Source organism: Tachyglossus aculeatus, chromosome 2, assembly GCF_015852505.1.
Source record: "Tachyglossus aculeatus isolate mTacAcu1 chromosome 2, mTacAcu1.pri, whole genome shotgun sequence".
NCBI lineage: Eukaryota > Metazoa > Chordata > Mammalia > Monotremata > Tachyglossidae > Tachyglossus > Tachyglossus aculeatus.
In genome coordinates this window covers 151,140,561-151,160,351 of record NC_052067.1, presented here as the reverse complement: position 1 = coordinate 151,160,351, position 19,791 = coordinate 151,140,561, and the positions used below count along the sequence as shown (strand labels likewise).

The 19,791-nt window shown below is 42.9% G+C and overlaps 1 protein-coding gene across 1 annotated transcript in view; it reads left to right on the top strand.

The window, feature by feature from the left end:
- Positions 1–238: 238 nt before the first annotated feature.
- Positions 239–19,791, top strand: part of GXYLT1 (glucoside xylosyltransferase 1) — a 38,155-nt gene continuing 18,602 nt past the window's right edge. Inside the window, exons 1-3 of the mRNA XM_038769091.1 lie at positions 239–327; positions 8,336–8,510; positions 12,129–12,254. Of these exons, the coding sequence (XP_038625019.1) occupies positions 275–327; positions 8,336–8,510; positions 12,129–12,254 (354 nt within the window). The 5' untranslated portion in view covers positions 239–274. The remainder of the gene's footprint in view (positions 328–8,335; positions 8,511–12,128; positions 12,255–19,791) is intronic.

Below are 19,791 nucleotides of genomic sequence, written 5' to 3'. Positions count from 1 at the left end.
TGAGTAAATCCTATGCTCATGTTAGGTTGAGCCAGTATTTGGATGTTGAATCAGCTCAGTTGCAAGTCTGCATAAACTATGCAGCATAATAATCATTTTTATCTATACAGTATAAACGGTAGTGATTTGACAACAGAAGCTGAAATGATTACTTCACGGAGTTAATTTCTTGTTAAGCCTTCAAAATCAGAAGTGTTCTTATTAGGACTCTCTGTTTCTGTCTTATTCTGTTAGGTGTAAGAATTGCTCTGTGTCTTACTGGAATCCCTATTGGATGCTGCCTTCTGATGTTTGTGGAATGAACTGCTTTTGGGAAGCGACTCTTAGGTAGGCCCTGCTATTCAATAGACCTTTATTTCATTGGCAGATCAAGGTAGCCAGCAGAACATAATAAAAATCTTGAATTTGCTAATAAGTGCCACAGACTTTTATTTCCACTTCTTTTCTTTTCCCGCTGCCACAGTGCATGTTTTCTGATTGGGCTTACTTGATTCTCTGCATTTAGAATATGCTGTAATTAAACTTCTTTTGAATGTGTCGTACCTACTTTTTTGAGCGGTATGAATTGGCATTTCTCTTTATGGCTACCATAAATTTAGTCGTTTTACAAATATAACTGCCCTTCATATTGAGAGATGGCACTGATGTCTGTGAGCTCTTATGTGTGTATGGTTAAGAGGAAAACAGACATGGAAATAAATCAAGCGGTTAGTACAGGGCTCTGCACACAGTAAGTGCTCAATAAATACGATGGAATGAATGAAATAATGGACTCGACAAGCCTGGCACAACGGGCTCCAGAGCAAACTAAAGGCTGACAGAGTAGTAGTGTTGTTATTGTCCAACCTTCTCTCTGTGTCTGTGACCTGGACTCCACCACTCGTCAGCTGTGTGACCTTGGGCAAGGCACTTCACTTTTTTGGGCCTCAGTTACCTCATCTTTAAAATGGGAATTGAGATTATGTGAGTCCCATGTGATACAGGAACTCTGTCCAACCTGATTAGCTTGTACCCACCCTGGGCGCTTAGTACTGTGCCTGGCATGTAGTAAGCACTTAATACCGTAATTATTTTTATTGTTATTAGTAGAGGAGCTTTGTTCAACTCACCATAGCTACTCTGGGTGAGATACGTGAGGAGAATGAGCAGCAGCTGCCATATGGAGAGCTGAAATTGGGGAAACCAAAAGCAAGGGTGGGACAGTAGAAGCATTTTAAGGACACAGTGAAGCAAAGCCTCAGTCAGTGCCTGTTTCCTGCTCGAAACTGGGAGTCAGTTGCTATGGAGCGACCTGCAGGGCGTACTGCCATCCTGGAAAGAGAGACAAGGAGGCCAAAGAGAAAACAGTGCCAGGCACTGCAAACACTAAGCATGATAAGGGACACACTCTTTGTGTGGCCGGAGATTCATTCATTCATTCTTCTAGACTGGGAGCCCACTGTTGGGTAGGGACCGTCTCTATATGTTGCCAACTTGTACTTCCCAAGCACTTAGTACAGTGCTCTGCACACAGTAAGTGCTCAACAAATATGATTGATTGATTCATTCATTGTCGTATTTATTGAGCCATTACTGTGTGCAGAGCACTGTATTAAATGCTTGGAAAGCACAATTCGGCAACAGAGACAATCCCTACCCAACAGTGGGCTCACCGTCTAGAAGCTGGGGAGACAGACAACAAAACAAACAAGAGAGAGGCATCAATAGCATCAACATAAATAAATAGAAATGTGGATCCCACATGAGAGACATTCATTCTCTGGTGAGCTTTGCCATTGAGGGGATCTTCCAATATGAAGGAACTCCTTGTTGGTAGGGATCCCGTTGCCAAGTTCATTGTATCGTACTTTCCCAAGCACTTATCGCAGTGCTGTGCACCACAGTGAGTGCTCAGTGATCAAAGATGTAAAGGTTGTTCTTTGCATTTGCTACTTGCAATGGTGAGTCTTTCCAAGTCTGCTTCTTGGCTTTCCTTCCTATGTTTGGAGGCTCAGCTTCAGGAGAGTGCACTTCATACCCAGTTGCTGCTGACATTTTAAGTGATCTGTTGCCATACCACGGGTTTCGGGGGGTTGGCTTATTGTGTTTTTACCCACATATCAAGTCGTATGTGTCATCCTCGTCACTTAGGTTTATACTTCTCTTCAGTTGTGCATTCAGTTTTTTATTTTGATTACTTTGTAAATACTTTTGCGTGTCCTTTTAAGGAGAATCACTGTGGCTTTAGTGGAAAGAGTATGGGCCCGGGAGCTAGAGGACCTGGGTTCTAGTTTTGGCTCCACCGCTTGCCTGATGTGTGACCTTGGGCAAGTCACTTCACTTCTGTGTGCCTCAGTTTCCTCAGCTACCAAATGGAGATTCAGTAGCTGTTCTCCCTCATACTTGGACCGCGAATCCCCTAGGGGCCAGGGACTCTGTCCTACATTGTATCTACCCCAGTGTTTAGAATGGTGCTAGACACATAAGAAGCACTTAACATATATCACTTAAAAAAGTATGGGCAGGAAATGTCACTTGCTTGTTTTATACTTCCAAAGCCCAGTACAGTGTTCAATCTTGCCTTAATTCGTGTCACCATTTTGCTGTCCTGTCGAGAAGCAGCGTGGCTCAGTGGAAAGAGCCCGTGCTTGGGAGTCAGAGGTCATGGGTTCTAATCCCGTCTCTGCCACTCATCAGCTGTGTGACTTTGGGGAAGTCACTTAACTTCTCTGGGCCTCAGTTACCTCATCTGTAAAATGGAGATTAAGACTGTGAGCCCCATGTGGGACAACCTGATTACCTTGTACCCCTCCCTAGCACTTAGAACAGTGCTTGGCACATAGTAAGCGCTTAACTAATGCCATCATTATTATATCATGTTCTGTCATCTCTTTTCCCAGTATGTCCTACTCAGAAAAGCTGTGTTTTGAGCTTTGCTTCAATATTAGTAAGTAGTCTGCGTGTTAGGGTTTCATCCCCAGCGCTTAGAACAGTGCTTTGCACATAGCGCTTAATAAATGCCATCATTATTATTATTATCTTCCCTTGCTATTTGATACAAAGTGTGGCTCATAGGTGATCCAGAAGATAGAGCTGAGTATAATAGATTCACTGTTAACTGCCATTTACTATACCACTTCTCACTGTAATGCCGACTGTTGTTGATCTGTAAGATCTGTAATAGTGATTTGTAAACATTCCCCTCACAATTTCTTAAGATGAAGGGGAAAGCCCGAGGTTCAGCTTCTGTGTGTGTTTGTGTGTGTGTGTGTTTGTGTGTCTAAAATTAAGTGGCAACTTCTTAGGAACCTGATTTTATCATATGAAAAAAATGCTTAGCTTTATATGTTTCCTAAGCCCCATTTTATTATCCCAAACTGACTTCGCTTTATGCTGGAGAACATTCTGGAAAAAAAAGAGTGAAAAAGAACACAAGTAATTGGTGCAGGAAGAAGAAAAGGAAGGCAGAGTGAGGAGTGAAGGAGAAGTAGCATAGCGTAGTGGGTAGAGCCTGGGTGTCAGAAGGTCATGAGTTCTAATTCTGGCTCCGCCACTTGTCTGCTATGTAATCTTGGGCAAATGAATTCACTTTTCTGTGCCTCAGTTACCTCATCAATAAACTGGGGATTGAGACTGAACCCCATGTGGAACAGGGACTATGTCCAACCCCATTTGCTTCTATCCACCCCAGTGCTTAGTATAGCCCCTGGCACATAGTAAGCGCTTAATAAATACCACAATTATTATTATTATTATTAATTCACTGGTTTGGTGACCCATAGTTAAAGACTGAAGATGATTTCCTTCTTGGCTTACCTTTCTCCCTGTCTAGAATGTAGTGGTTATAAGGTGACACCATAACTTCTGATGGCACAAAAATGAAATCCTAAAAAGCAGGTGCATCAAACTCGTTCCTGATGATGGCTACTTTTGCACTTTCACAAAAGCTGCAAATTACTGAAACTCTTTGTAATGGAATTAGCAATTTACTATATCATTATTACCAAATTTTCTCACATAATTGCCCTATTTTTATGCAATCCCAAAACAGGGAATAGGCTATTATGAGGGTAATTTCAATCTAGCAGTAAAGGGTATGGGAGAAAAAAGAAAAGGGGGAGGGAAGGAGGAAAGAGAGAAGGTTTAGGCACTGTAGACTGTGTTGTGTCTCTTGCAATCAGTGAATTGCAGGAATTCACTGTACAGCCCCCCCATCCCCATTCTCCTCCTCCTGGAGACCTCCTCCAGGAGGCCTTCCCAGACTGAGCCCCTTCCTTCCTCTCCCCCTCGTCCCACTCTCCATCCCCCCATCTTACCTCCTTCCCTTCCCCACAGCACCTGTATGTATGTATATATGTTTGTACATATTTATTACTCTATTTATTTATTTATTCTACTTGTACATATCTATTCTATTTATTTTATTTTGTTAGTATGTTTGGTTTTGTTCTCTGTCTCCCCCTTTTAGACTGTGAGCCCACTGTTGGGTAGGGACTGTCTCTGTATGTTGCCAATTTGTACTTCCCAAGGGCTTAGTACAGTGCCCTGCGCTCAATAAATGCGATTGATGATGATGATGATGATTCTTCTCTTCTTCCTTTGAGGTAGGCCCTTTTCTAAGCGACCCCCCGCCCCCCAGTCCTCCACTAGCTGTAGCTTTTTCTCATCCTGACCCATCTCTGTGTGCACATTTTAAAGAAGAACTATCTCTAAGACACAAGCCTGTATTCCTGTTAGCTCGTTGTGAGCCTTCTCTTCCTATTCGTGGGCAGGCCACAATGACTGCTTTCCAAACAATCCATTATACATCCATCCATTATACATACATACATACATTAAACAATACCCATTATACCTTGAGGGTAATTGTGTGTAGAAGGCAGTTGCCTGAGTAAATGTAACCTTCCGTCAAAATCAGTGGCTCCTGCCACCTGACTTGTCAGCACCTGCTGCCCACAGCTGGGTGTGGAGACTGGGCCTGGCGGTTCCCTCGACCCAGGAGCCACGAGGTTCGCTGCCCTGGGGAAGAGACACCCAGCATGTCACCACTATCAGGAAACTTCCATCTTGCCCTGCTCTAAGCCAGTCAGGGTGAGGATGCAGCAGCAGCCTGTGTTCTCAATTTAGAGAACACCGGGCGACTACAGCTATTGTGACTGTTGGCTCTGATCGGACATACATGAGCCGTGGGGAACCTGGGACCCTGATTCTTTAAACCGAAGTTCTCTGTTACTGTTTTTGTATTTAACTTTTTCTGTGTCCGTACACCATTTCGTTATTATGTGTCTACTGTTAGACTTGTTCCCTACATTATGAGCTTTTTGGGGGATAGGGGCCATATGTAATCCTCATCCGTGTATTTTTCCCCAGCGCTTAGAATAGTGCTTTGTACACTGTGGGTGCTCAATAGGTAGCACTAAGTGAATTGATAATTCTTGCAGCCTGTTTCTGTCCTCTGGGGTCCCCCAAGCTTCCTTTGCTACTTTTCTGAAGCACTACTTGCCTCCCTCTTTGTGGACAGTGCAGTTTTCATTTCAAAGGGGTTTTTTGAGTCTGGATTTTATTGCCTGGTAGAGGACTTTACAAGTGCTAAATGCTTAAGAGTGAGGGATGGTGAGCTGAAGGATCATCACCACTTTGCCCACTAATCAGTACAATATGTAAATACACTGTCTAACATCAGGTAACTCATTTGTTCAGAATATCGTCTTAAGAGTTAGAGTGTATTCTAGTGGCTAAGAGAAATAAGATTCAACTGTGGGATGGACTGTCTGGGAATTTTTATCTGGGTAAAATCATGTGTATGATTTCAGGAGTGTCACTTTTTTATGGTATTTGTTAAGTGCTTACTATGTGCCAGGTGCTGTTCTACGTGCTAGAGTAGATACAAGCTAATTAGGTTGGACACAGTCCCGGTCCCACGTGGGGCTCACGGTCTTAATCCCTCTTTTACAAATGAGGGAACTGAGACACAGACAAGTGAAGCGAGGTGCCCAGGGTCACACAGCAGACAAGAGGCAGAGGCAGGATTAGAATTTATGACCTCCTGACTACCAGCGCTTAGAACAGTGCTTTGCATATAGTAAGCACTTAACAAGTGCCATCATTATTATTATTACCAGGCTTTATCCACTTTGCCAAGCTACTTCTCCTGCACTCCTCACTCCACTTTCCTTCTCTTCTTCCGGTCGTATTTATTGAGTGCTTACTTTGTGCTGAGCACTGTATTAAGCGCTTGGGAGAATAGAGTATAACAGTGTAACAGACACGTTCCCTGAGAGCTGGGATTAGAACCCAGGTCCTTCCTACTCCCAGGTCCCTGCACTATCCACTAAGCCACACTGCTTCTCATTGTATAACATTTTTTCTGCAATTCATGCAAGATTAATTATAGTTGCCGGTTATAAGTCAGAGATGCTAAGCCTCACTGGAAAGTTGTTGAGCAAGCAAAAATGTTATTGAATTTTCAAGATCAAATTTAGTGCTTAAAAGTTGTTGTGTGTTAATGGCATTTATTGAGCGCTTACTATGTGGAGGTTACAAGGCGATCAAGTTGTCCCACGGTGGGCTCATTTTACAGATGAGGGAACTGAGGCACAGAGAAGTGAAGTGACTTGCCCCAAGTCACACAGCTGACAATTGGCGGAGCCTGGGTTTGAGCCCATGACCTCTGACTCCAAAGCCCGTGCTCTTTCCATTGACAGCATCAATCAATCTTTCCCATCTTACCTCCTTCCCTTCCCCACATCACCTGTATATATATATATATGTTTGTACATATTTATTACTCTATTTTACTTGTACATATCTATTCTATTTATTTTATTTTGTTAGTATGTTTGGTTTTGTTCTCTGTCTCCCCCTTTTAGACTGTGAGCCCACTGTTGGGTAGGGACTGTCTCTATATGTTGCCACTTTGTACTTCCCAAGCGCTTAGTACAGTGCTCTGCACACAGTAAGCGCTCAATAAATACGATTGATGATGATGATGATTGAGCCGCGCTGCTTCTCTAAATTGATAATCTAATGTTGCGAAATCTGCTTATTTAATGTGATTTCTTGTTCTCGCAGTATTATAGCATTTACACTAGTTTTGCTTTTTCAGTTTAGGCATTAGAACCTGAAGATTTTTGTTTTACTGACTGGATAGCTCTTGTAGAACTGATTTTCAGTATTGGAAAGGGACAGGTATTTTTTAGCTAAAATGGATATGGTGCTGAATAGCTCCCCCTGCTGGTCGACTTTGTTATGAGTCGAGTATAAAGGAATAAGCAGGGTAATTATTTTGACGCCGGAATTGACACATTTTTTCAGCAAAAACACACTATTTGTATAACTAATATTTGTTACGGAATAATTTCCTTTTTCCACAGTAATAAAAACCAGTATTGAACATTCCAGGAGTATTGGAAAATATAGGAAACTTGTGTTTTAAGAAATTTTCATGGTGAAAATATTTCAGACATTTACATCTGTCACAGACGGACACCACAGCAGCCCGGCATTCAATCAGTCAGTCAATCAGTCGTATTTATTGAGCGCTTACTGTGTGCAGAGCACTGTACTAAGCGCTTGGGAAGTACAAGTTGGCAACATATAGAGACAGTCCCTACCCAACAGTGGGCTCACAGTCTCAGACTCAGTCATGAGTCAATCAGTGATTTCTGTAGAAAGTATCCAATCACTAGTGCTTTTTTATGTAAAAGTAACAAAAATCTGACTCGTTTTCTGTTAGCGTTCGAAGTAGCAGCGTGGCTCAGTGGAAAGAGCACGGGCTTTGGAGTCAGACGTCATGGGTTCAAATCCCATCTCCGCCAATTGTCAGCTGTGTGACTTTGGGCAAGTCACTTCACTTCTCTGTGCCTCAGTTACCTCATCTGTAAAATGGGGATTAAGACTGTGAGCCCCCCGTGGGACAACCGGATCACCTTGTAGCCTCCTCAGCACTTAGAACAGTGCCTTGCACATAGTAAGCGCTTAATAAATGCCATTAAAAACAAAACAAAACAAAAAAAACCCACGCTTCTCAAACACAAATTATAGTTAATTTCTTTTCACCTTCAGGTTAAGCCAGTGAAGACATTTATATAGTATCTACCTTTACTTGGCTCCATAGGGTAGACTTTAATTGCCTCAGAGACTATTTCTTTTAAAAAAATCAGGATTGATTGTAGGCAGCTTGGGACTCTGTAGCTGTTTTTCCTTTGTGCCAAATATAGTTTGATAAATCTGATCTTTTTAGTTAAAAATAGGATGCTTATCTTTTTTAATGTTTAGCTTTGTCAGTTTTTCCTAGTGAAACTTTAATGCTTTTGTTATGACAAATGTAAGCAGAAGTACTTATTCTGTTTTCTAGATATAATTTACTGAAAGCACAGCCTGTCGAGAAAATGCACCTAGCCGTTGTTGCCTGTGGTGAACGACTGGAAGAAACTATAACTATGTTAAAATCAGCAGTTATTTTTAGCATCAAACCTTTACAGTTCCACATTTTTGCTGAAGACCAACTGCACCAAAGCTTCAAAGACATTGTAAGTACAGTGATTGAGTTGGAATTTAACCAGTCAAGAGTAGTCTGTAACTACAATAGCCAATATAATGCTCATGCCTTTTTAAATTTCAGTGGAACTACAAATTCAGTGTACAAATGTGTTTAACTGCTGCCATAATTATTTTGAGAACTTTAAAATATTTCACATAATTTTAAAGTTTTGTGAAATAAAATTGAACCTAGAACGGTTCAGTGTTTTTCTCGTCATTATCCATGTTTACTGAATGGAATACAGTACTAGATATGGAGGCCACACAGCAGGTAAGTGGCAGAGCTGGAATTAGAACCCAGGTCCTCTGATTCTTAGGTCCGTGCTCTTACCACTAGACCACACTGCTGCTTAATGTGTGTGTGTATATGTGATGCTCAAACAATTTCAACCCCCCAACCCCCAAAATCAGCTAGCTGCCTCTTAGCTCTAGTGACTGTCCAACTGAATATGTTCTTTTTTCGAACTGTGTCTCAGGTATGTTGTTCTGCTCATGTGAGTAGCAGAAGACATTCTCCCTCAAAGGCTTCTTGGAAATAATTATCATCAAATGCCGTGGAGTTGTTTCCGATTCATGGCGACTCTATTGGATATATTTTCTACAGAACGTCCTATCTTCTGCCAAAATCTATAACCTTGCTAACAGTTCTTTCATTGTTGTTATGGTTTCTATCCATCTAGCTGCTGGTCTGCCTCTTCCACATTTTCCCTGGACTTTTCCTAGGATTAACATCTTCTAAGAGAATTAGTCCTCCTTATGATGTGTCCAAAATATGCTAATCTAAGTCGAGTCATTTGGCCTTTCAAAGACGACCTGATATTAAGCACTTACAGTGTGTGGCAGGTACAAAATAAGCAATTCAGGTATGGTCCCTATCCCACAGGGTTTCACAATCTGGGATGAGAGGACCGACATACAGAAAACAGGGGTAAGCAACAAACAGTGGAAGCCATTAAAGAAACACTGTTCAATATTTGAATAATAAATAGGTAAACGGTACTTGGTGAGAAGTTGTGAGACCTCTCACTGCTCTGGGTCACAGTCCTTGATACTGAACTTGACAGAGGTTTTCTAAAAAAAAAAACCAGTTCAGCCCATGTCTCCCCACTCTGCAAGAACCTCCAGTGGTTACCCACCCACCTTCACATAAAACAGGAGCTCTTTACTGTCAGCTTTAAAGCACTGAATCAGTTCAGCCCTCTCCTACCTTACCTTGTTGATTTTCTGCTTCAGTGCACCCTGCACACTTGTTTCTCTGATGCCCACCCATTCACCTTATGTCCATCTCATCTGTCTAACTGCCAGCCTCCGGCCCATACCACCCCCTCTGTCTTGGAACTGGCCCTCCTTCATGTGAACCCACTGTTGGGTAGGGACTGTCTCTATATGTTGCCAACTTGTACTTCCCAAGCGCTTAGTACAGTGGTCTTCACACAGTAAGCGCTCAATAAATACGATTGATTGATTAAGAGATCATCATTCTCCCTCCTTCAGAGGCCTTACCCAACTAAGCCCTATTTACTCTCCCTTCTGCATCTCCTATGCACTTGGATCTATACCCTGTAATCACTGGATACTCACCCCACCCTCAGGCCCACAGCACTTATGTGCATATCTACTCTATTTTATTTTGTTAGTATGTTTGGTTTTGTTGTCTGTCTCCCCCTTCTAGACTGTGAGCTCGCTGTTGGGTAGGGACTGTCTCTATGTGTTGCCGACTTGTACTTCCCAAGCGCTTAGTACAGTGCTTTGCACACAGTAAGCGCTCAATAAATACGATTGATAGATTGACTGATTGATATCTGCAGTTTACCAATCAGTCATATTTATTGAGCGCTTACTGTGGACAGAGCTCTGTGCTAAGCGTTGGTAGACATGTTCCCTGCCCACAGTGAGTTTACAGACTAGAGGACTATTCATAGTAAAGTCTGTCTTCCCCTCTAACATGTAAGCTCCTATGGGCGAGGAATGTGCTTCCCGACTATGATGTATTGCTGTCTCTCAAGCACTTAGTACAGTGCTCTGCATGTAGTAAGTGCTCACTAAATACCATTGATTGATAGTGTATTAACAATTGGGAAAGCAGATTTCTGTGCACTCTGTGCTTCCTGCAAGGACCTGTGTTGGGGTCTTGTGTCTTTAGGGAATAGGATACCCTGCATGGCTTGCTGGGGATATAAGTCCCGGTTTTCAGGTGCTACCTCACTACAGGAAACAGGCTCTGCCTCCTGTGGAAGGAGTCCTTAGGGAGGGGTTCAACTTCAATTTATATGTCTAAGAACTGCCATTCTGTTAATATGATTGGCAGATAGTACTTAACCTCAGTGGTGAAGATGTTCAGATGAATCTTCTAATCTGATCAGAAAGCATCCTTGCTCGAAAACCGAAAATATTAAGTGGCCAAGGCTCTCTATGAAGTCCCTCCTCACACACATTCCTGGAGTTTTGTATAATTCTGCCAAGTCCCCTGCTAGACAGCCCTAACTCTTTAGATTTACTTGCATTTTTGACTGTGACATTTTACTTCCCCCACTTTTCTCTAAGCATGCCAGAAAACAAAGTTTACTATACTGTGGATTGTTTGAGTTAGTAAGCAAGGGCTAATGCTAAATCAAGCATAAAAAACCGGGGCTCAGTTTTGGTGCTCTTTTTGCCCTTTTTTTTTTAAAGGCAGGAGGAGGAAAGATGTGCAATTTTTAAAAAGCCACACTTCACCTTAAAAAACATTATAATGACTGAGTGAGAATTGTATGCTGGGTACGGCACCCAGGTTCATAGTCTGGTTTCCTCCAAGGTACAGTTAATTGCCTTGGGTAAGATGCATACTTTACATTCATCTCTCTCTGGCTGTTTTCCATCCTTAAACTCTGTCAGCAACCCTTTGGCTGCCCCTTGCCACTTCTCCTCGTTAGGATGGTTAATGTCGAGTTTACTGATTGATAAAATACTGAATTCCCCCTCTAATTCTAAAATTTTCTAGCAATTTCTCAGTAGTGTGTGCATTTTAGAAGGAACTTGGCTTACTGGAAATCTCAAGGGACTGGGAGTCAGAGGACCTGGGTTCTAATTGTGGCTCTGTTAATTGCTTCCTGTGCGACTTTGGGCAAGTCACTTAAATTCTCTGTACCTCAGTTTTCTCAACTGTAAAATAGAGATTTTACGCGTTTCCCCTTGTACTTGGACTGTGACCTCCATGTAGGACAGGGACTGTGTTCAACCTGAGTAGCTCGTATCTACCCCAGGACTTAGAAGAGTGTGTGACACGCAGTTAAATGCTTAATAAATACTATAGTAGTAATGATTATAATAATGCAGTTGTGGGTTTTTTTCAAGTGTCTTAATTGGATGCTTTCCTTCATTTATTGCTTTTTACTTTTTTCATTCTTATGAGGATTAACAGTAACTAATTGCAACTCTTTCCCGCTTGATGCTATTTTGAAGTTTGGTGGATTTTAGGTTCCTTGATGGAGTTTCAGCACAACTTTATTTGATGTAAATTGAATCTTTATAACTTTCAAATTTTTTAAGAAGTGGGTTTGCTTTTGAGTTGAGGGGGAGAAGTTTTCAAATAAGATCTAAACTGACTATTATCTTTTTTTTCCCCTTAGCTTGACAGCTGGACATTTTTACAAAAATTTAATTTTACTTTATATCCAATAACCTTTCCACCCGAAAATGCAGCAGAATGGAAAAAACTCTTCAAGCCATGTGCTTCACAAAGATTGTTCTTACCAGTAAGTTTTTCTGTACTTCATTGTAGTAGTGAATCAATCAGTGGTACTTACTGAGTTCTTCTGTGGGCAGAGCAATGAATTAAGTACCTGAGAGAATATAACACCATAGAGTTGGGAGACACATTCCTTGTTGCAAGAGCTTACAGTCTACAGGGGTGGGAGACATTAAAATAAATTACACCTGGGTACGTAAGTACTGTGGGGCTGAGGGTGGGTTGAATATCATCATCATCAGTGGTATTTATTGAGTGCTTATTATATGCAGAGCACTGTACTAAGCTCTTGGGAGAGTGCAATGCAACCGAGTTAGCAGATACATTCCCTGCTACAACCAGCTTGTGGACATTAATATAAATAAGTAATTTATAACATGTAATTTAAAGATAGCTGTGTCAGTACTTTGAGGTTGAGGGTGGGGTGAAAATGAAATGCTCAAAGGACACAGAAGGGAGAGGGAGCTGGGGAAAAGAGGGCTTAATTGGGGAAGGCCTCTCAGGGGAGATGTGACCTAAATAATGCTTTGAAGGTAGGGAGAATAGTGGTCTGTTGTATATGAGAGCGAAAGAGAGTTTTAGGCTAATGAGAGGATGTGGGAAAGGAGTCCATGGTGAGATAGATGAGATCTGGGCACAGTGAGTAAGCTGGCACTAGAGGAGTGAAATGTGCGGGCTGGGCTATAGTGGGAAATTAGTCAGGTGAGCTAGGGGTCGGTGAGTTGATTGAGGGCTTTAAAGGTGATGGTAAGGAGTTTCTTTTTGATGTGGTGGCAGATGGGCTACCATTGGAGGTTCTTGAGGAGTAGGGAAACACGGACTGAACAGTTTTGTAGAAACATGGTCCAAGCAGCAGAGTGAAGTAATGGACTGGAGTGGAGAGACACAGAAGACAGGAAGATCAGCGAGGAGGCAGATCCGTTAGTCAAGGTGTGTTAGGATAAGAGGTTTGATTAACATGGTAGCAGTTTGGATAGAGGGGAAAGGGAAGATTTTAGGAAAGTTGTGAAGAAAGAACTGGCAATATTTGGTGACAGGTTGAATATGTTAGCTGAATGAGAGATGAGTTGAGGACAACGCCAAGGATACGGGCTTGAGTTAGGGCAGTGGTGTTGTCTACGATGATGGGAAAGATGTGGGGGCAAATTTTGGGTGGGCAAATAGCTTCTGTTTAGAACACATTAAGTTTGAGATGTTGGCAGGAGATCTAGGTAGAGATGTCCTGAAAGCAGAAGGAAATGTGATATTGCAGAGAAGGAGAGGTCAGGCCTGAAAAGGGAGATCCAAATCACTCTCATGAAGCCATGGGAGCACATGATTTCTTCAAGGGAGTGAGAATAAATGGAGAATGAAACTTAGAACTGAGCTTTGAGGCACCCCCACTGTCAGAAGGTGAGGCAGAGGATGAGCCTGCAAAAAAGAGACAAAGAAGGAGTAAGCAGAGAGGTAGGAGAACCAAGAGGGCACAGTGTCAGTGATGCATAGATTGGATAAAGTTTCAGGGAGAAGGAGTGGTCTACAGTGTCATAGGCAGCTGAGAAGTCTAGAAGGATTGGGCTAGGGTAGAGTCTGTCACTTTTGGTGAGAAGAAGGTTATTGATTACCTTAGAGAGAGCTGTTTCTGTGAGGTAAAGAGGGCGAAAGCCAGATTGGAGGGCATCAAGGAGAAAATTGGAGGAGAGAAAGTTGAGACAGCAGGTGTCAACAACTTTCAAGAAGTTTGGAGAGAAATGATAGGTGTTTCTGTACTGTAAGATCATTATGGGAATGGAACGTATTTGCTAATTCTGTTGTATTGTACTCTTTCTAGTGCTTATTACAGTGCTCTGCACATAGTAAGCACTCAGTAAATACCATCTATTGATTGAGGGACATGGAGATTGAGGGACATGGGGTGATAACTGGAGGGAACTGTGGTGTCAAGGGAGGTTTTTTTAAGGGTAGGGGATATGTAAGTATGTTTGGAAGCACTGGGGAAGAAGCTGTTAGGAAGTGAATGTTTGAAGATGGCAGTCAGGAGGGAAGAAGGAAGGGGAATGTGGTTTATCTTTAAACCCCCTACCCTAGTGGTGCTCGTTAAGCACTTAATATGTACCAGGCACTGTATTAGGCACTGGGGTAGATACAAGCCAATCAGGTTGGAACAGTCCATGTCTCACATGAGGTTCACAATCTAAATTCCCATTTTACAGATGAGGTAACTGAGGCCCAGTGAAGTGATTTTGATGATATTGACACCTATGTACTTGTTTTATTCTGTTGTCTGTCTCCCCCTTCTAGACTGTGAGCCCGTTATTGAGTAGGGACTGTCTCCATATGTTGCCAAATTGTACTTTTCAAGCATTTAGTTCAGTGCTGTGCACACAGTAAGCACTCAATAAATATGATTGAGTGAATGAATGAATGAATTTGCCCAAGATCACACACCAGCCAAGTGACAGAGCAGGGAGTAGAACCCAGGTCCTTCTGACCACCAGGCCCATGCTTTATCCACTAGCCACGCTGCTTCTCTAAAGTGTTTTTAAAAGGTATGAAGGGATGGGGTCAGAAGTACAGGCGAGGGGGTAGATTTAGAGAGGAGGAGATTGATCTCATCTTGAGTTACTGCAGGGAATATAGGGAGAGTTGAAAAGGGTGGGCAGGATTGGAGAGGAGCAGGGGTGATTTAGGGAGATCATGCCTGATGGTTTCAGTTTTTGTGGTCAGGTCATTAGGGGAAAGAGGTGATAGGGGCCGAGGGACAGGAGGTTTGAGGAGAGAGTTGAATTTCTGGAACAGCTGGAGGGGGCAGTAGGTATGGGAGTGAATTAGGAAGTATTGTTGTCAGGCAGAAGAGAGGGCTGATTTGAAGAAGATAAGAGTAAATCAGGGTGGTCAAGGTAAGAGAAATGTCTGGATTTCTGCCAATTCAGCTCGGGCACAGGAGCTGAAGAAAGAAGCCTTCTGTGGAGGTGATCCAGGGGGCAGGTTTGTGGTAGGAAATCGGTGGAGGAGCAAGGCAGCAAGGGAGTTGAGGCCAGTGGAGAGGGCAGTGTTGAGGATGTCAGTTTGTGCTTCAAGAGTTGGTAATTTGGGTATGGAGACCAAATTGGGCAGGATGGCTGTAGAATATTGGAGGGGCTCAAAAGAACTGAGGCCTCCGGTGGAGGGACAGGACAGATTTGTGGCGTGTGGGTATATGGGAAGGAGAGCAGGCAAGGAGGTTGTGATCTGATAGAGATATTTCAGAATTGATGAGGGTAGAGGTAGAAAGGGTGACAATCAAGTGCTTTAAAAGGTGCACAGATCCGAGTTTCTAGGTGACTTGCTGGTCTCTCGTGTATTAAACATTAAGCTAAGTGTATGATCAGCTTTTTGTGATAAATGTAATCATCATCATCATCATCAATCATCAATCGTATTTATTGAGCGCTTACTATGTGCAGGGCACTGTACTAAGCGCTTGGGAAGTACAAATTGGCAACATATAGAGACAGTCCCTACCCAACAGTGGGCTCACAGTCTAAAAGGGGGAGACAGAGAACAAAACCAAACATACTAACAAAATAAAATAAATAGGATAGATATGTACAAGCAAAATAAATAAATAGAGTAATAAATATGTACAAACATATATACATATATACAGGTGCTGTGGGGAAGGGAAGGAGGTAAGATGGGGGGATGGAGAGGGGGACGAGGGGGAAAGGAAGGAAGGGGCTCAGTCTGGGACGGCCTCCTGGAGGCCTTCCTGACTTGCAAATGGAAAAAAATGGAAAAAAGAAATAAAGAAGGCCAGTACATCCTTTGGCAGACTGAGTGTGGAGGCAGTGACATCAGTCTCCAGAATGCCCAAGCACTTAGTACAGTGCTCTGCACATAGTAAGTGCTCAATAAATACGATTGATTGATTGATTGATTTCCGCTGAGCCATTCTGCTTTACGTTTGTACGTATTTATTACTCTATTTATTTATTTCTTTTATTTGTACATATTTCTTCCATTTATTTTATTTTCTTAATAAGTTCCGTTTTGCTCTCTGTTTCCCCCTTCCAGACTGTGAGCCCGCTGTTGGGTAGGGACCGTCTCCATATGTTGCCAACCTGTACTTCCCAAGCGCTTAGTCCAGTGCTCTGCACACAGTAAGCGCTCAATAAATACGATTGAATGAATGAATGAATGTTGCCAACTTGTACTTCCCAAGCGCTTAGCCCAGTGCTCTGCACACAGTAAGCGTGCTCTGCACACAGTAATGAGGGAAAGAGAAAAGTAGGTGAGCTTCTGTAACTGAAAGGGTGGTGTAAAAAGCCCCCACAGTGCTTTGTGGTCAGTTTAATTTTTAAGTTCCCTCCATTAATCCATTAGGCCCATCAAATTTATCATATCCATCATTTGCAATCTAGATAGATAAGAAAGTTCTGAGAATTGCATTTATTAAGGAATTTCTTCTCATCTTCAAAAAACTTTTTAAGCATTTGGCTTTTAGAGCTGCGGTTTGAGAAACGGGGCCACAGGGAGAAACAGGAAATGGAGTTGTCCTGTGAGGGAACTGTGTGTGTAACAGCCCCACCAAAGAACTCCAGAGAGTGACCTGCCGTAGCCTTGGTAAAGGCACTTGCAATCAATCAATCAATTGTATTTATTGAGCACTTACTGTGTGTAGAGCACTGTACTAAGCTCTTGGGAAGTACAAGTTGGCAACATATAGAGACAGTCCCTACCCAACAGTGGGCTCACAGTCACTTGCAGCTTGAAGCAAGTCTCTGGATCGGTGGCCGATGCTGGGGTGGGGCTCTGCATCTCTCTCTGCTTCTGTCCCTCTGCCGCCAGCTAGCTAGCTCATTCACGCACGTGCTCGACATCCCTGGTTCATTCATTCATTCAGTCGTATTTATTGAGCGCTTACTTTGTGCAGAGCACTGTACTAAGCGCTTGGGAAGTACAAGTTGGCAACATATAAGAGACGGTCCCTACCCAACAACGGGCTTACAGTCTAGAAGGGGGAGACAGACAACAAAACAAAACATATGGACAGGTGTCAAAATCGTCAGAACAAATAGAATTATAGCTATATGCACATCATTAACAAAATAAATAGAATAGTAAATCTGTACAAATATATATAAGTGCTGTGGGGAGGGGAAGGAGGTAGTACGATTGAGGGAATGAAAGGGCAGGGGAGATGGGGAGGAGGAGAGGAAAAAGGGGGCTCAGTTTGGGAAGGCCTCCTGGAGGAGGTGTTCTGTCTATTGCTAGAGATAATTTGTTGGGAAATTGGTACCTAATTGAAATTGAATTTCTAAAAGACAAAGTTGTAGTCATGTATGCCTCCCTATATAGGGATTGTTTCATACGTAGATTCTCCTACACTTAACCTCTCATCCCTTATTCCCTGCATAGTGTCTAGAGCCCCAGCCTGGGAGTCAGAAGGTGATGGGTTCTAATCCTGGGCTCTACCACTTGTCTGCTGTGTGGCCTTGGGCGAGTCACTTCACTGCTCTGTGTCTGTTACCTCATCTGTAAAATGGGGATGAAAACTGTGAGCCCCATGCAGGACAGGGACTGTGTCCAACCCGATTTGCTTGTATCCACCCCGGTGCTTAGTACAGTGCCTGGCACATAGTAAGTGCTTAACAAATACCCCAATTATTATTATTATTACCTTCTCATTCCCTTCATCCAAGAGAAGCAGCATGGCTTAGTGGAAAGAGCACGGGCTTTGGAGTCAGAGGTCATGGGTTCAAATCCTGGCTCTGCCAATTACCAGCTGTGTGGCTTTGGGCAAGTCACTTAACTTATCTGTGCCTGAGTTCCCTCAACTGTAAAATGGGGATTAAGACTGTGACCCCCTGTGGGACAACCTGTTCACCATGTAAGCTCCCCAGCGCTTAGAACAGTGCTTTGCACATAGTAAGCGCTTAATACATGCTATCATTATTATTATTATTATTCTCAGCGACAAAATCTTTTGTCCCCACTTTCCTCCTTTTATCCTTTATTCTTCTGCCTGCTTTGCTTCATGGCTTGCTGGGAATATGAATGACAGGGAAGAGAGCATGTGAGAGCAGACATAATAATAATAATAATACTAATGATGGCATTTGTTAAGTGCTTACTATGTGCAAAGCACTGTTCTAAGCGCTGGGGAGGTTACAAGGCAATCAGGTTGTCCCACAGGGGGCTCACAGTCTTAATCCCCATTTTACAGATGAGGTAACTGAGGCACAGAGAAGTGAAGTGACTTGCCCAAAGTCACACAGCTGACAGTTGGCAGAGCCAGGATTTGAACTCATGACCTCTGACTCCAAAGCCCGTACTCTTTCCACTGAGCCACGCTGCTTCTCTATGTGCTAGGCACACCACTAGCTCTGTAATCAATTCTTTGCTCAGATTCTTAGTCCTCAAACTTCAGACCCAGGCTTCTCAGTCATTCCTGCGGTGGTCGTCATAATTCATCGTCATCTTAAGTATAATGTGTAGAGCACTGGGAGAAGGAGGTTCACGATCCAAGATGAGAAGAGCTGATGATGATGATGGTATTTGTTAAGCGCTTACAATGTGCCAGGTTCTGTACTAAGCACTGAGGTGGATACAAGCAAATCTAGTTGGACACAGTCCCTGTGTCATGTGGGGCTCACAGTCTCAATCTCCATTTTACAGATGGGTAACTGAGGCACAGAGAAGTGAAGTGATTTGTCCAAGGCTACACAGCAGACAAGTGGTGGAGCCGGGATTAGAACCCATGACCTTCTGTCTCCCAGGCCTGGGCTTTATCCACTACACCGTACTCCTCCTCACACTAAAAGAAATAATGGGGTAAAAACAGCAAAAGCAATAATTGGATGTCGACAACATCGAAGCTGTAGTCGTATGTTATTAGTAGAGGGTTACATAGGCTGCTCACCACTCCAGCGGGACTTTCTTTGCTCCTTCTTCCTTTCCTCCTCTTGGTTGCACTGGTATCACATCCTTCCAGTGGGTTAGCCAACGGAGGTAATTTTAAATTTCATTGAAAATTTCCCTCCCCATACTTCATGTGTCTGTCTCAGTACTGTTAAGTCAGGATTCCAGAAGTGACTACATTCATTCATTCATTCATTTGTATTTATTGAGCGCTTACTGTGTGCAGAGCACTGTACTAAGCACCTGGGATCTACAAATCGGCAACACATAGAGACGGTTCCTACCCAACAACGAGCTCACGGTCTAGAAGGGGGAGACAGACAACAAAACAAGTAGACAGGCGTCAATACCATCAGAATAAATAGAATTATAGCTATGTACACGTCATTGATAAAATAGAGTAGTAAATATGTACAAATAAAATAGAGTAATAAATATGTACAAATATATACAAGTGCTGTGGGGAGGGGAAGGGAGTAGGGCGGGGGGGGTGATGGGGAGGGGAGGAGGAGAGGAAAAAGATGGGGCTCAGTCTGGGAAGGCCTCCTGAAGGAGGTGAGCTCTCAGTAGGGCTTTGAAGGATATTTGGTGGATGTGTGGAGGGAGGGCATTCCAGGCCAAGGGTAGGATGTGGGCCAGGGGTCGGTGGCGGAACAAGCGAG